This window comes from Exophiala aquamarina (genome assembly GCF_000709125.1).
Source record: "Exophiala aquamarina CBS 119918 chromosome Unknown aczIA-supercont1.4, whole genome shotgun sequence".
In the NCBI taxonomy this organism is placed as follows: domain Eukaryota; kingdom Fungi; phylum Ascomycota; class Eurotiomycetes; order Chaetothyriales; family Herpotrichiellaceae; genus Exophiala; species Exophiala aquamarina.
The window spans coordinates 1,634,337-1,648,321 of record NW_013550584.1 but is presented as its reverse complement, the minus strand read 5'-3'; the positions used below and the strand labels follow the sequence as shown (position 1 = coordinate 1,648,321).

At 51.1% G+C, this 13,985-nt stretch overlaps 3 protein-coding genes across 3 annotated transcripts; 2 read left to right on the top strand and 1 right to left on the bottom strand.

Annotated features, from left to right (window-relative positions):
* Positions 1 to 1,059: 1,059 nt before the first annotated feature.
* On the bottom strand, positions 1,060 to 3,909 carry A1O9_05706 (uncharacterized protein; the record flags this gene model as incomplete). The annotated part of the gene is made up of 1 exon (XM_013404922.1): positions 1,060 to 3,909. The coding sequence occupies one exon, from the start codon at positions 3,907 to 3,909 to the stop codon at positions 1,060 to 1,062; it is 2,850 nt and encodes a 949-aa protein (XP_013260376.1).
* Positions 3,910 to 4,935: 1,026 nt separating this feature from the next.
* Positions 4,936 to 6,360, top strand: A1O9_05705 (nuclear distribution protein PAC1; the record flags this gene model as incomplete). Its single annotated transcript, XM_013404921.1, has 2 exons — positions 4,936 to 4,973; positions 5,025 to 6,360. 2 exons carry the CDS (start codon positions 4,936 to 4,938, stop codon positions 6,358 to 6,360), a joined length of 1,374 nt encoding a protein of 457 aa, XP_013260375.1.
* Positions 6,361 to 8,023: 1,663 nt separating this feature from the next.
* Positions 8,024 to 10,590, top strand: A1O9_05704 (uncharacterized protein; the record flags this gene model as incomplete). Its single annotated transcript, XM_013404920.1, has 3 exons — positions 8,024 to 8,071; positions 8,210 to 8,335; positions 8,410 to 10,590. 3 exons carry the CDS (start codon positions 8,024 to 8,026, stop codon positions 10,588 to 10,590), a joined length of 2,355 nt encoding a protein of 784 aa, XP_013260374.1.
* Between the last annotated feature and the right edge of the window lie 3,395 nt (positions 10,591 to 13,985).

Below are 13,985 nucleotides of genomic sequence, written 5' to 3'. Positions count from 1 at the left end.
CAATGGTACTATCCAGCCCGTCATGGGCCATCTCTTATTTCGGCCACCACCACACGAACAACCACATCAAGCGTGCTCCAGCACGAAAAGGATTCGAACAGCTGTGCCCCGCAAGCAATGGGCTCGTGGGAAGACAATCGAGTGTTGTCCAACTACTCACTGCCTAGTTAGATAGCACAAAGTAGTCTTCTCGTGACGCAAGGTACTAACTCAACCCAGTTAGATGCAATCCAGGAAACGAAATGAAATGAGAAATAAAAGATTCCCAAAAAGCCATTTGAACCGACGTGATCCTTCATACTACAAGATCCATTCGTGTCTTTGCTCGTCGTCCCCCTCCCTTGTCTTCCATCTCTGTTCCCAGTGAGTGACAATCCTGTTGGTTCCACTCTTGGTTCTTCGTCCAGTTACCAAGTAATTGCATCTCTGGTAAAATGTATCGACAAGGTCGAAGACCAACGTAAAGATCGTGTGCAACGATATGCGGATTAAGTTATGTATGTGTCACAGTTCTCAGTGGGATGTGCATGTGTATGTACATGCCGGCGAATGGTTTGGTGGTCATCTCGTTATCATTTCCAAATATACATTATTCCTCTCGCTCTCTCGCTGTGCTTTGTGTAGTCTATGCTTTTCTGACTTCTCTTCGCCGTGTAGGACCCAGCCCCTCTGCGGGTAGGCCAAAAAAAGGTCTCGATAGCCCTGCAAAAGAGCTCAAAAGTGACTGACAATCAGCACCGGCTCAAGACTGATTTCGCCAGCCCGTCCAACCCCAAAACGCGCACCCAAGACAACGAATCCACTCCCCATAAACAGACGGGTATCAAGAAGATGAGGTGAAACTCAACCAGTTTCGCCGCCAACAACGCCTGTCGCTTTGCAATATCGCTATTGATCGGCCGTTTGACAATCTTTGGTGATGTTATTATACATCTGACCAACTACGTATCATGCCAAACGCGAATGAATTGGCACGTTGACCTCGCCTCGGAATCGCAAGCCCGATCGATCATTGAACTGAAAGCACCCAAGGATGAGAAGGATGGATCATCGAGCTAGTTAGAATGAGGCCGTCCATCGAAGAGTTTCCTTCAAGGTCGAGTTAAGCCTTGCCGAGCCTGGATTGCATTTGTTAGCTTCGTTGACCTCACAGGGATCATGAACACAACGTACCTTCATGGCCTCGATTCTGGCCTTCAACTGGCTGGTCACTTCAGCAGCTCTCTTCCAATTCTCTTCCGTCTTTGGTTCTCTAGACCCAGTATCACTCTGCTCTCGACTTCCGAGGTTTGGTCTTTGAGGGCTGCTTCTTCCACTGCCATTTGCCATGCTATTGACGGGAGGGCTTATCTTTCTCCTTGAAGCAAGCATGTCAAGGCCATTGTTTTCCTTCTCTTCGCTCGGGCTGAGATCTACGCGGTTGGACGTGTAGGTACTTTGTGGCCGCTGCTTCGCAGTCGCTGGTCGGGTGCTTTGTGAACTTGCAGTGCTTCCAGTCCTCTGTAGTGTGCTTTGTGGTCGGGAAGAGTGTATGTTGCCATTTGGCGGGTACCTAGTCATCGCTTGGTCTTCATAGATGCCTCCACTATCACTTACAACATCATCAGCGCCTCTACCGCGCATCAAGTCCTCTCTTTCTCTTCCAAGGCTTTCTCGGCCCAATCTCGACAATTCGCGCTTGTATCGTTCCCCCTCCTTACGGACGGTCTCTATCTCAGCCTTGAGAACGTCACATTCACCCCTAGCTCGAACCAATTGCGTCTCCTTGGCTTTTATTTGAAGCACGTCACGCGTATGGTCCTCTATGAGCTGCGCGTTCTGATTTTGAAGTTCTGAGATCTCGGCGGTCAGTTTTGCATTGTTTCCCTTGAGGCTATCTGTCAGTGCCGAAAGGCGGTCCCTGTCAGCCCGCAACTCCTCCAGCTCCGCTCTCTCTATTGCACTCAGGCCGCTGGACATCGAACGAGCAGAGGGTGGTGACAGAGGTGCAGCTGCTGGCCTCGCCAGTGAACGGCCGGCAAGTCCACCCCTCGCAACACCGAATTTCGACGGCGAAGGTGCAGGTGCCTCTTCGTCGCCGTCGTTGCTCATGGGTGGGGAGATGACTCTTCTTTGCGGGCTCGCAATGCCACTAGGAATGCCGCCTGCTGCAGGTTTCTTCAAACCACCAAGTTTCAGGGCAGATGGCTGAGCCAAACCCGGACGCTTTGGAAGGGTTTTTGCAGTAGGTTTGGGTTGAAGAGGAGTGGCATGTTCGACAGGTGGAGGAGGTGCTTGAGGTGCCTTTTTAGCTACGGGTTTCTTAGAGCCCCCGAGGACCTTCTTGCCGACGGCAGAAGCTGCTTTGGCAGGTGGTGGGGCCGCTTTGGGTTTCTCCTTTGCCTTGACCTCAGCAGTGTCAAAGAATTCCTTTATCTTTGCTTTTCGAATATCGTCCAAGCCATCAAGATAGGGATTCATTGCACGGTCTCCGATGATTTTCATCAGAATCCCAAGAATCTCCGCACCTCCGGCCCTCAGGGGTTCGGTTGATTCGGTCAGGAGCTTGGTTGCCGCATCGGCGATAGATTTTTGTTCTGGTTTGGAAGGAACGTCACGAGTGGTGCGGAGGCATCTGACTAGGAATTTGATTGATTCAAGCTTGACCTGAGGGTTTTTGTTGGAGAGAAACCCAAGAGTCTCTTCCAGACAGTCCGTAAGAGAGGTGGCAGAGAAGACTGCATCGAGTGCAGCACCAAGGGCGTCGGCAACCGACTGTTTCTTCTCCTTCAGCCGCTCCATCATGGGCCCTTGGATGGTTGAGCGGTACCTGGTGAAGGGTTTCCTCAAACCGGTGGCCAACTTTTCGGTACAATTTGCGGCTACGGTGACAACAGCAATATTTGCGTCCTTCATGCATTTTGCAAATGCTCGTACTAATTCATCATAAGAACCCTCCTTGACCCTGGGAGTGTTTAAGATGTTGAAGAGGTTATCGAGGGCGTCCTTTCGATCTTTCCATTTTGAAGAAGCGACCAACTCGTAAAAATCTGCGGGGATCTTGGAAATGACATCAACTGGTTCGGCTAGATCAAAGGCATTGACCTGAACCTCTTCCTCCTCTTCTTCATGGGCGACGACTTCATCAATATAACCGTCAGCAGCAGCAGGGGGCGGGGCGGTTGCTAGAGCAGCTTGTTGTGTACGGGTTAGACGCTCCTGTTTAGGCGAAGGCTCCTCCTTGACCTTCTCGAAGAGTTTTTCAAGATCTTGCTGCTGAACGGGCTTCAATTCATTCCAGAAGACGGGCTTCATTGCTTCCTTTAGCCATCGATAGAGTTCCACTGTAAGATTTTGGGCTTCGGCACGGACATTCTTGTCCGCGTGGCCAAAGACTTTGGGTAATGCTTTGAGAACGGGTTTGGGTTCGACGAGTTTGATTCCAAAATTATGGAAAATGGCAGTGATGGCATTGAGTGTGGCGGCAATGATCTTTGGCTGCTTGTTTGACAGTGCAGGAAGTAAGTCTTCAATGACGGGATCAGACTTGTCGAGTTCAACATAGAGCAACAGGGCTTCGAGAGCGCTTGCTTTGGCGGCGGGTCTGGTAGAAGCCAACCCCTTCTCGTAAATGGCTTGGAGGGTATGTGAACGGGATCTGGTGGCGGCTTGTTGACCACCATATTTTAGAAAGGCGCACAGAGCAGCGAGGCCTTCCTGCTGCGCAGCAACATTGGAATCGGCGGCAGCGCCTTTCCAAAGATTAGGATCCTGAAGAAATGGTCGGAAGGCGGGGTGTGACTCGTCGGGAGTGAGTTCAAACTCTTTGGCGGCGGCTTCGTAGCCCTCCTTCCTCACTTTCCAGTTCTTATGGAGGAATCTTTCGGGCAAGGGGAGTTTAGAGAAATCTTCTTCCTGGCCGTCGGCCATAATTGAAGGAGAGAAGATGCGATATAGAGCGAGAAATTTGGAGGAAGGTCTGGATTTCCTGACGGGCGGACGGGCGAGTGGACTGTCGGAGAACATCAGTTAGTGGTTGACATTCAGCAGAATGGAAGCAAGGGATAATAGCCATAGTGAACAGCAAGGACAGTCAGAGACAGAGACAGAGAGAGAGACGTACGATCAGAGTTGAGGTGCCTGAACACAATCCTGATACCTTGTTCGACACCTTGCAGTTGCGACAGGCGCGCGTGATGGGGAGCAGACGCGACAGGAGGAAGTCGCTACCGTCAGCAGCCGTTAATCGTTAGTTGCAGGGAGGAACTGGGGGTGAACGAGGAGGTGAAAGAGGAGATGCGACACGTCAAGACAGGGTCAGATCTGGCGCAATTGAGAATTGCGGTGGATAGGGACCAGCAAGCAGGAATACCTAGTTACCCATGGTAGTTGGCATCCGGTGAAGTGGGCGAGTGGAGAACCAAATTGTTTGTGGTGCTACGTGCTGTGGTTTGCTCTGTATTGGATGTGTACGGGTCTCCGTATTCGTTCAGAGTACACATCATCGCGCCCACATTCGGTTGTACCGACAACACCCCCGAGACCCCAGCATAAGGTATCTCGTATTTACATTACTGTATGCATCTATACACAGTACACTCTGCGTTTTGTCCATGCAACAGCCAAATCATCTCAATCCAAGACCCTCTCCCCTTCGACATATTGCACTTTTTCCCCCATTGCGCTGCAGAACGCCTGTGCTGAACAATTCCTCTACATCACCTTTCCTTCTTGAGGCGTGCTTTGTCTCATCATAAACCTCACTAGCCCCGCCCATAAATCTCCCATCCCAATTCATCCATCCGTCCAAAACCTCCTCTGTTTCGTCCTTAAGGTCTTCTTACGAGTACACATCTCTGGACACTTTAAAACCCTCGCGGCCCTATCTACTGTCGACCATTCGGTGCATGAGAGCCAAGTCTCCCAGTCCCGGGCATCAAGCCCATCCTGCCAAACATGGCCCAGCTTCTCACCTCCCGCCAGGCGGAGGAGTTGTAAGTTGGTTGCCTCGCAACCTGAACCGTTCCCGGCTGACAAAGTTGCAGGCACAAGTCGATCGTAGCTTACATGCTCTCTGCGGGCATGACCGAATCTGCTGCTGCCCTCCGCCGAGAATCAAACCTGGCCGACACTTTCGACGATGCCACCGCAAAGAAGTATGAGACTTTGTTGGAAAAGAAATGGACTTCGGTTGTCCGCCTGCAAAAAAGAATCCTCGACTTGGAGGCCAAAAACAACCTCCTCCAGCAGGAACTAGACTCAGCTACTCCGCTCTCCTCTAGCCGCAAGACTGACCCTGCCACATGGCTGCCTAAAGCCCCTGCAAGATATACACTGGAAGGACATCGAGATCCCGTCACCTCGGTCGCTTTCCACCCCGTCTTCTCCTCGCTTGCCTCTGCGTCCGAAGACTGCACCATCAAAATATGGGATTGGGAATTAGGCGAACTAGAAAGGACGCTGAAGGGCCATACCAAGGCTGTTCTCGATGTCGATTTTGGAGGCCCGAGAGGGGGCACGCTGCTGGCAAGCTGCAGTAGCGACCTGACCATTAAATTGTGGGATCCCAGTGACGAGTACAAGAACATCCGAACCTTGCCTGGACACGACCATTCAATCTCCTCCGTTCGTTTTATACCTTCTGGTGCTGCCGGTGCTCCACTTTCAGGCAATACTTTGGTCTCCGCTTCGAGAGACAAAACGCTGCGAATATGGGATGCCACTACCGGATACTGTCTAAAGACTCTAAAGGGCCATACAGACTGGGTGAGAGCCGTTACCCCTTCAATCGATGGCAGGTGGCTGCTAAGTGCAGGCAATGACCAAATTCCTCGCTTATGGGATGCCAGTTCTGGCGAGGTCAAAATTTCCTTTCTTGGCCACGAGCACTACCTAGAATGCGTAGCATTCGCTCCCAGTACTGCTTATACCCATCTGGCTGGCATAGCTGGTTACAAGAGGCCACCCCCGTCAAGCAGCAGTGGGGAATTCCTGGCGACTGGAGGTAGAGATAAGCTCATTAAGATATGGGACAACCGGGGGACCTGTCACAAAACACTGGTTGGACACGACAATTGGATTCGTGGCTTGGTTTTCCATCCCGGTGGAAGGTATCTGCTGTCCATTTCGGACGACAAAACAATTCGATGCTGGGACTTGTCGCAGGAATGCAAGTGTGTCAAGGTGGTTGACGATGCCCATCAACACTTTATTAGCGGTATTCGCTGGGCTCCTGATATTCCAGTTCAGCCCACGGCCAATGGCGAAACCAACAGCACAGCCCTGGCAGTGAAAAAGGAAGACAGTGGCGGGGGAGGCAAGATTCGGTGTGTCATTGCGACAGCCAGTGTCGATTTAAATGTTCGTGTCTTCGCTGGCTAGGTTTAGCCATCGACGGAGCCTTTGCTGAGCGATTGAATGATGGCTAGATTAAAAAAGGTAGATGAGTGTATGACTATGAATAATGAATCAAGATACCAGGTTGGCCGCCTTTAATCATATGCATTTGCTGAGTACCTGAAGCACCTTGGAATGTATGCACGGCATCTGTAGACTGTGTCTGATACCCCATGCTCAGGAGATCTTGGCATAGGTCGCGTCACCTCTTCCGCGCGACTTGCTATCAACTTTGTCAATTCTCCCTACGCAGCGAGCAAATATCAACTCTCACGCATGATACCAATGCTTAGAGACATTTCCAGTGCCACTCACCCCTCCACTCTAATCATGAAACCTGAGTCTTTATTCACAGCAGTAGACTGCAACTCAAATTAGCAACTGTCTCAAACACACCGGAGATCGTGGATTCCCGGCTGAATTAGAATTTCGCTCCCTTTATGATCCTTTCAATTCCATCTCCATGTCCCTCTTCAAGAGGGTCTCACCCTCATGGTGCTCATTACTGACAGCCTTTGAGTTCAATCGCATCTCTGGTCCACGGGATCATCATGGTTTTCGACCACCTGCCTTCGAGGCATGATCGGGGTATATGTCTGTCTATATCAACTGATCCTTTTGAAGAGCCCCATCCAGATACATGAACAACGATGATGCTGAATTAATGTTCGCCTCTGAAATGGACTCAGTCGAAGATGAAATGCAGCAAACATCCGCACTTGATTCCAGCCGATTCTGAATCAGACCAGATCATGTTAGGGTCCGGCAATTTCAGCTGAATAGCTCGCTCGCTCGCCCAGCAACAGAAGATGCAAGTCTCCAAACGTTCCTGGTGGCATGAACCATTCCCACTTGGTCATACGCCGCAACTTCGCATTCTTTGTTCGGGCTCTGCATTCCTGATGTTATTGTTTCAGGTGCACGGTGATTGGGACCGCGTTTTCCCGCGTTGGGACCTATTGAGAACAAAGCAAACCATGCACACCTTGCTTTCCAGCCTCGCTGACCTACGCTCATCGTCACTGTACCTGCAAAAGGAGTCACACCAAAGGGACAAAGCAGAGGAGCATCAAATAGATGGGTAAGCGAACGGGTGGACGTATGTGTGTATGTGCTTCAAAGCGCTCCCGCCCTCCTATCCCTTTACAAAGGACCAGTGATGCCCGCTCCATCTTCAAGCCCAAGAATTTCACATAGTGGTGGGCTCAAAGACTTCCTTTCTTCGTTCAAGCTATGACTCCTTCCATGCAGGAGCACCCTCCCCCTCCGCCTGCATTGCATCGGCGTTTGCCCAATCCTGTTGCTAACCATTCCACCCCGGCCTTACACAGAACTTCTTCGCTTTCGCAACATCACTTATTCAATGGTCCAGCTCCGCCTCCCCCCCCTCCCCATCATCAGAATGGCTGCGAAGATAATGCTGCTGTTGCCAGGAGGAACACCATCCACTTTCCCCAGCAACACCTCTCTGAGACTTCTTCCTCCAGTTCTAGAGCAGACCTCGCTTGCCGATCCATGTCTGTTACTGGTCACCATGCTTCTGCAGACGGCCCCCCTGAAATAGTTCCTCCTCCTCATGCTGGGGAGATGCTAGATCAGCAGTCATCACAGTATAACCACGGCTGTGATGCCCCCACTCCCAGGGAACATGTATGTCTGTGTCCACCAGACCCTAAAATCCCGAGACCACGAAACTGTAAGAATTTGTTTACTTCAATCTCCCTCTTCTCGTACACTGAGCGGGTCGTCGCTCGCCTTTTGTTGTGAAAAACTGTCGATTGTCCGTTTGCGGCTAACTTTTTGATTTTCGACAGCGTTCATTCTCTTCCGCCAGCACCAACAATCAAGCATTATTGCCCAGAACCCCGGAATCCCCAATCCGGAGGTATCAAAGATCATCGGAGAACAATGGCGACACCTGTCCACCAAGGCGAAAGAGGAGTGGAATATGCTCGCGGAGGTATGTAAAACAGATGTTCAAATCATTTCTCGTTGACAAAGACCCCTTGTCCACTGACTCAACTGTTCATGTAGGCAGAGAAAGCCCGTCATCAAGAACAATATCCAGGCTATCGCTACCACCCTCGCAGAAGTGGAAGAGTTAGCAATCAACCATCTGCCTCTGGTCCATCATCTGCTGAATCACAGGAACCTTGTGCCAAGTGTGGTGGAAAACCAATACTGAATTCCGCCTATAGCACACAGCTGCCTAATCCAAAAAGTACGCAACAGAGCATGGCTACGCAAATCCCAGGAAAGCGTGGCTACGTCGTGAGTGGTCCGCATGGTCAGATAATCCATGGCCAGCCGACAGTGTCTCCTGAACATCTTGCACAGCAGAAATCGTTTGTCGAAGCATATCCGTTCTCCAGAGTTGATCCTAGATTGATCTATGCCGTTCCACCAACTGCTCAACGGGCACCGCCTTCAGATTCACAGGATCCCAAGAGGCGTCGCTACAATAACAATGGCGTGTACGTCCCAGCAGGCCAACCTTACCCTGAGCCCACCTATTCCTATCCTCATTCTCCCATGAACAATGCTTATACCCGTGGGGAGGCGATGCAGCAACTTCATGCTCAACAACTCCCTGCCCAGCGGATACACGGAATGCAGCCAACAAAAGCAGCAATCATGTCTCCCCCTCGTGGAGTATATCCACATCCACCACAACTGCAACCAGTGCGCCCGCCCCATCCACACCAACGTGCCCGGTCAACAGTTGCTCTTCCGCCTATAGAAACAGTGCTGTCTCATGCTCCTATCAAGGCATCATCAACATCATCTCAGAGATCAGGCGTTGAAGCGATGATCATGTCAATTCCAGTGTTGAACAAAATCAAAGTCCTGTCTCAAATTTCCGGACCCCTCCCAACCCCTGGTCTGACCTCGCCGAAACCACAAGTTCGCGGTGCCATCATTGCTATCGAAGGCATGGATGCCAGTAGCGTCAACAGTATCACCATTTCTCTCGCCGATCAGCTTGGAAGGGAAGGCAACTTCGCCGTGAAAACCTTTGATGGTCCAGACCCTTATACGCTTGTCCGCGAGGCAAGAAGCGGCGTCCACGGTCGTGGTGGAAATATCACAACCGAGTCGTACCTCAAGATGTTGAGTGAATGGCACAAGACCAGCAAAGAGATAGTGGAGTATATAACCACACGCCCTCAAGGACAGGCAGGTGATAAGGACACCCCTATTGCCCTTGATAGTCCCTTTATGGAGAGAACAACGACTCATTCTAATGGGGAAGCGGACGTTCCTCTATCGGCCATCTCTCCCAAGACGATCTACAAGGCAGCAGAATTGTCGATTGCCTCACCACCATCAATAAAGGGACGAAGCCAGAGTACTCCAGGAGAGAGACCGATTGCGGATGCAGCAAATCTTACTGTTAACAAAGATAGCAACAATCCCACTTCTATGGCCGGTCCCTTGATGTTTCCACGTCCAGTAAACTCATCCCGCATTCCACCAATGCCTACCCCCGCACACTCGGCAGCAATTGTTCCCGAACGTGAGGCTGAAACTCCACCTCAAGAGACACAAGGCCCTCAAGCCGATTCAGACAAGGGAAATGAAAATGCACCTGTGTCAGCCGCAAACAACAGTAACTCCGTCATCCCAATTGCCCTTGTGCCACACTTCCAACTCACCACCGTGGACGCCAGCTCGATCTCCATGCCCATCTCCGATGGCTTCAGCCCACCGGCACACTGGCAGTGGTTTGCCACGCTGTGGCGAGGCAGCGTAGGTCCAGACGTCACAATCGTGATCAAGAGCACAGAGGAGGATACGGGAGACGGCGCCAGTACGGTCGCAGCAGCAACGAGAACAGCAGCAGCAGCGGAAGCGGAAGCAGCCGGTGATGGAGGAGCTACCGACACCAACACCAGACCCGCAGGTCCCAGCACGATGTCTACAGCAACAGGTTCTGCGAAGCCCAGCGCCGCCAGTCAATTTCCTGGGGCCGCATCTACTCGCCAGCGAACCTCCGGTTCCACCGCCAGCGTCAGCAATGCGCCCTCGAGCTCTGGCGTCGAGATCAGGTTGAACGACTATCGGGCCGTCATCGTCAAGACTGGCATTTTCTCAACGGCGAATTCCGCCGAGGGTAGTGGTAACGCAAAACAAGTCAGCCCCAAGGAGCTTGAGTACTGGGAGAAAGCGAAGAGACGGATAGGCTTCGAGGTCGAGGAGTTTCTTAGAAAGTGACGCGAGTGTGTCTTGCTGACACTAATACTTCAGCTGTGTCTTGAGAGAGATATGTCCATTTTTGATGAGTGGAACTCCTACGGGAGGTGCAGGGTCCATGGAAGAGGTTTTGAGCATTCTTACAATAAGGCTGGTGAGCGGGCGTCGTATACTTTTCCACTTATTTCCAACGGGGTCAGACAGGCAGGGCCTGCCACCACCTGAGCTATGTATTGACTGGTTGATTTCTTCATGTACACTCTGTAAGCCAGCGCTAGGTCTAGTTTTCCGCCCTTCAAGTCATTGAAGCTGCCGGTTTGGAGGCTGTGGTTCCACCCACTTCAAGAACTTACGTTTCTCGGGCCAAAGAACATAAGTGTGTGCCTCGGGCATTTGAAGTATGGAAGAGCTGAGGACCGGCCAACGCTTGCCCTAGAGAGCTTGTTTTGCCTCCGCTCAAGATTCTGACTGCCGTTTCGACCAATGCCAGGGGAGGTTACTTGGTTTTATCCTAGTCTGTTGCCGCTTTCGAAATGTTGAATCAAATGACGAGGTTCCCTCTACCTTTTTCTCAGCCTTGTTGCACGAAGTCGATGGGAGGGAGGGGCCCGGTCGTCTTTCTTATTTCGTTCTGGTCAAAGGCCATCTGGATTGAGTGTCTGGAGGCTCCTTTTCCGGTTCCAACATGACTAGTTGGTCTCTAGTCCACTGCCCTTTTTATAAATACATGGGGTGTCCTTCGTAAGGGGCTTAAAGCAAAGATACAATTCACTCGTGATTCGATCTGACCGCAATTCCTCCGGAGAAAAGAGAAAGGAGGATGTTACTGCAATGAGCAAAAGCCCCTTGTCTGGAGCCAGCTTCGAGACAGACCCCAGGTTGTAATTATCGTCTAATGTGTTCCAGAAATCTTCAAGGAAGAGAGCCTGTGCAAAAGATGATGCCCCTATTACGGAAGCAGACGAGATGCGTCATTTGAAACGCCGTTGGAGGTGGAACAGCTTCGCGTATTGGGAACGGGGAAACGATGAAGGCCCAGTCCAAGTAGAGAGAGTTTCATTCGATGAATTCGCCTATGGGACAAGGCTAACATCGTTTCAGAGCAGCACAGTGGTCACGCAAGGCCGTTATATTCAGTATCGGGCCCTGATAGCCCTCGGTGCAGCTGAACGCATCACAATGGTGACTTGATTTCGACCCAGATCCCCATTTTTCAAAGACGACACCAGCCGAGCTCTATTCGCACTACTCCGAATATCGCTTTGAAAGATAGAGGAGCGTCTGCGTATGAAGCTCAAGGGTATTCTTGATCGAAAGCGGGCCAAGCGTCACCTCTAGACGAATGAAGTCAAGAAGTCCCTCACGGAACAGCGAGATTTCCTCGATGCTATGTTGGAAGAGACGGTCGACATCGACAAAGTAACGAAGGGTTATGTAGAAGGATGAATTTCACTTGCGGAGTGAGCAACTTTGGTGGAGATCGAAGCGTTTGAGTTGAAGAGCCGAGTTCTCGGAAATCCGTTTTGCTGAGGCCACTTATAGAGATCTACTGAACTCTGTTGAGTACCAGCCAGATGGTTTCAAAGAAATTCGATCATTGTATCCGGCCAAAGGCCTCAGCCCGGCTGTCCGACTATCCGATAAGGGCAGCCCCCACACCCCGTCTTCCACCTTTGTATTCAAAGTATGTTCTCGACTCCTTTCGCTTCATTCCGATGCCTCTAGTTTGTTCTTGACCACTTTCTCCTCATCTCTATGAGCCACTTGCAAATATTGCCAGGAGAAGCGCCCGCCTAAGACACGCTTCTCCATTTAAGATCCTATTGGGGCCTTTTCGTAAAGTAGCTCCCTAGCTTCGATAACGTGAACACCACAACAGTTTACGCCTTTGTTTGCTTTTGCACTATATCTTGTCTTATCCAGGCATTGTTTTTCCCTCCACTTCCAAAAGCCTCAGGCAAGGTGCCTGCCACAGAACGGTCATAAGAGGCGGGCAAGGGCCGTGGTTTGTGCTTGGAGGGGGTTTACCCCAAAGTGATGAATGTCGATTTATTATGTGTAATAGCTCTTTGAAAAGAGGGAGGCTGGTGTGTTCCATGTAGTATGATGTTTTTCTCCAAAGCTTTGAAATGGAAATCAGGAAAGGGACTGATTTGGTGGTATAGTCGTCAAGCTTGCGTCACCTGGTAGCTCTCTGATGCTTTGACGACACATAGCAAGACTCTCAGGGACAATCGGGGACAGTCAAGACCTTTAAGACTGATTGAGACCTTGTGACCGAATGGACAGAAGATCCTCCGTCCCAGCGAGCACTAGAAATGTCTCCGAACGTGCAAACGTGCAGACTTTGTGAGATGGACTCTAGGGTGCTTGTGAGCCTGGTGAGCGAAGGAGTAAGACATTGAGATACAAGGATTCTGACATCAGGCTCTATCCGCCTGTAGATCTTCTGTAGACACCACCTGTCTCTGACGTCCATGGCGGGCTATAGCCGTCTCTCCAGGCCCGTCGCACCGCACCAGCCGCGTCAGGACCTCCTCTTGCCTCCTCAGCCGCGCCCCTCGCGGCTCAGCAGGACACCTGCCTGGACGACGGCCAATAGGACGGCTCGATTGCGACTCTCGGCGGATTTGGACACTTGGCAGCCACAGATCCGTTGACTGGACTATTTAAGCCTCCTCCCGCTTTGTGTTCCTTTCAAAATTTCTTCTCACTTACCAAACACTCAATCTTTGAGTCATCTCAACTCTCGAACACGTATAGGATTTTATTCCGGAAGAGGAAGAGGGGGGCAAAGAGGACAGGCGTCTTTGCCTCATCCTCCTCTCCCTCTCCCTCCTCTTTGGCCTTCGGGCCTTCCTCCACCAAGAGGGGAGGAACGGCCTTTCCCCGAACCTCCTTCAACATGAGGGATGCTGGTGATCCCTCTTTCATATATTCAACAACAAACTGTCGTCTTTAGAGGGGAGACTCCCTCTGGAACTGAGTGCGGAGGGAGTCTCCCCTTCAATCTCCTTTTCATAGTATTCGTCAAACAAGGTCAGGGAGGGAGGCGCCTCAACTCTCGAACACAGGAGAGTGCCTCCCTCCCTGACACATTCATTACTGTTCAGTGAGCACTGAAGATATACCTTCCCATGGAGACCTCCAAGAAGCTGAAGTGGGTAGGCTCAACAAGTATCTGGTTGGCCATCCTGCATCTCGTCATGATGCCATGGAGGGATGTGCCAACGTTTGAGATGCTTGGAGAGAAGTGAGGTTTGATCAAGATATAGTGTTGTGGCCGCGACTGCCCATCTTTTCAAAACACACCAAGAACAAGACTCAGCAGCAACAAGACTCAGCAGCAACAAGACTCAGCAGCAACAAGACTCAGCAGCAACAAGACTCAGCAGCAACAAGACTCAGCAGCAACA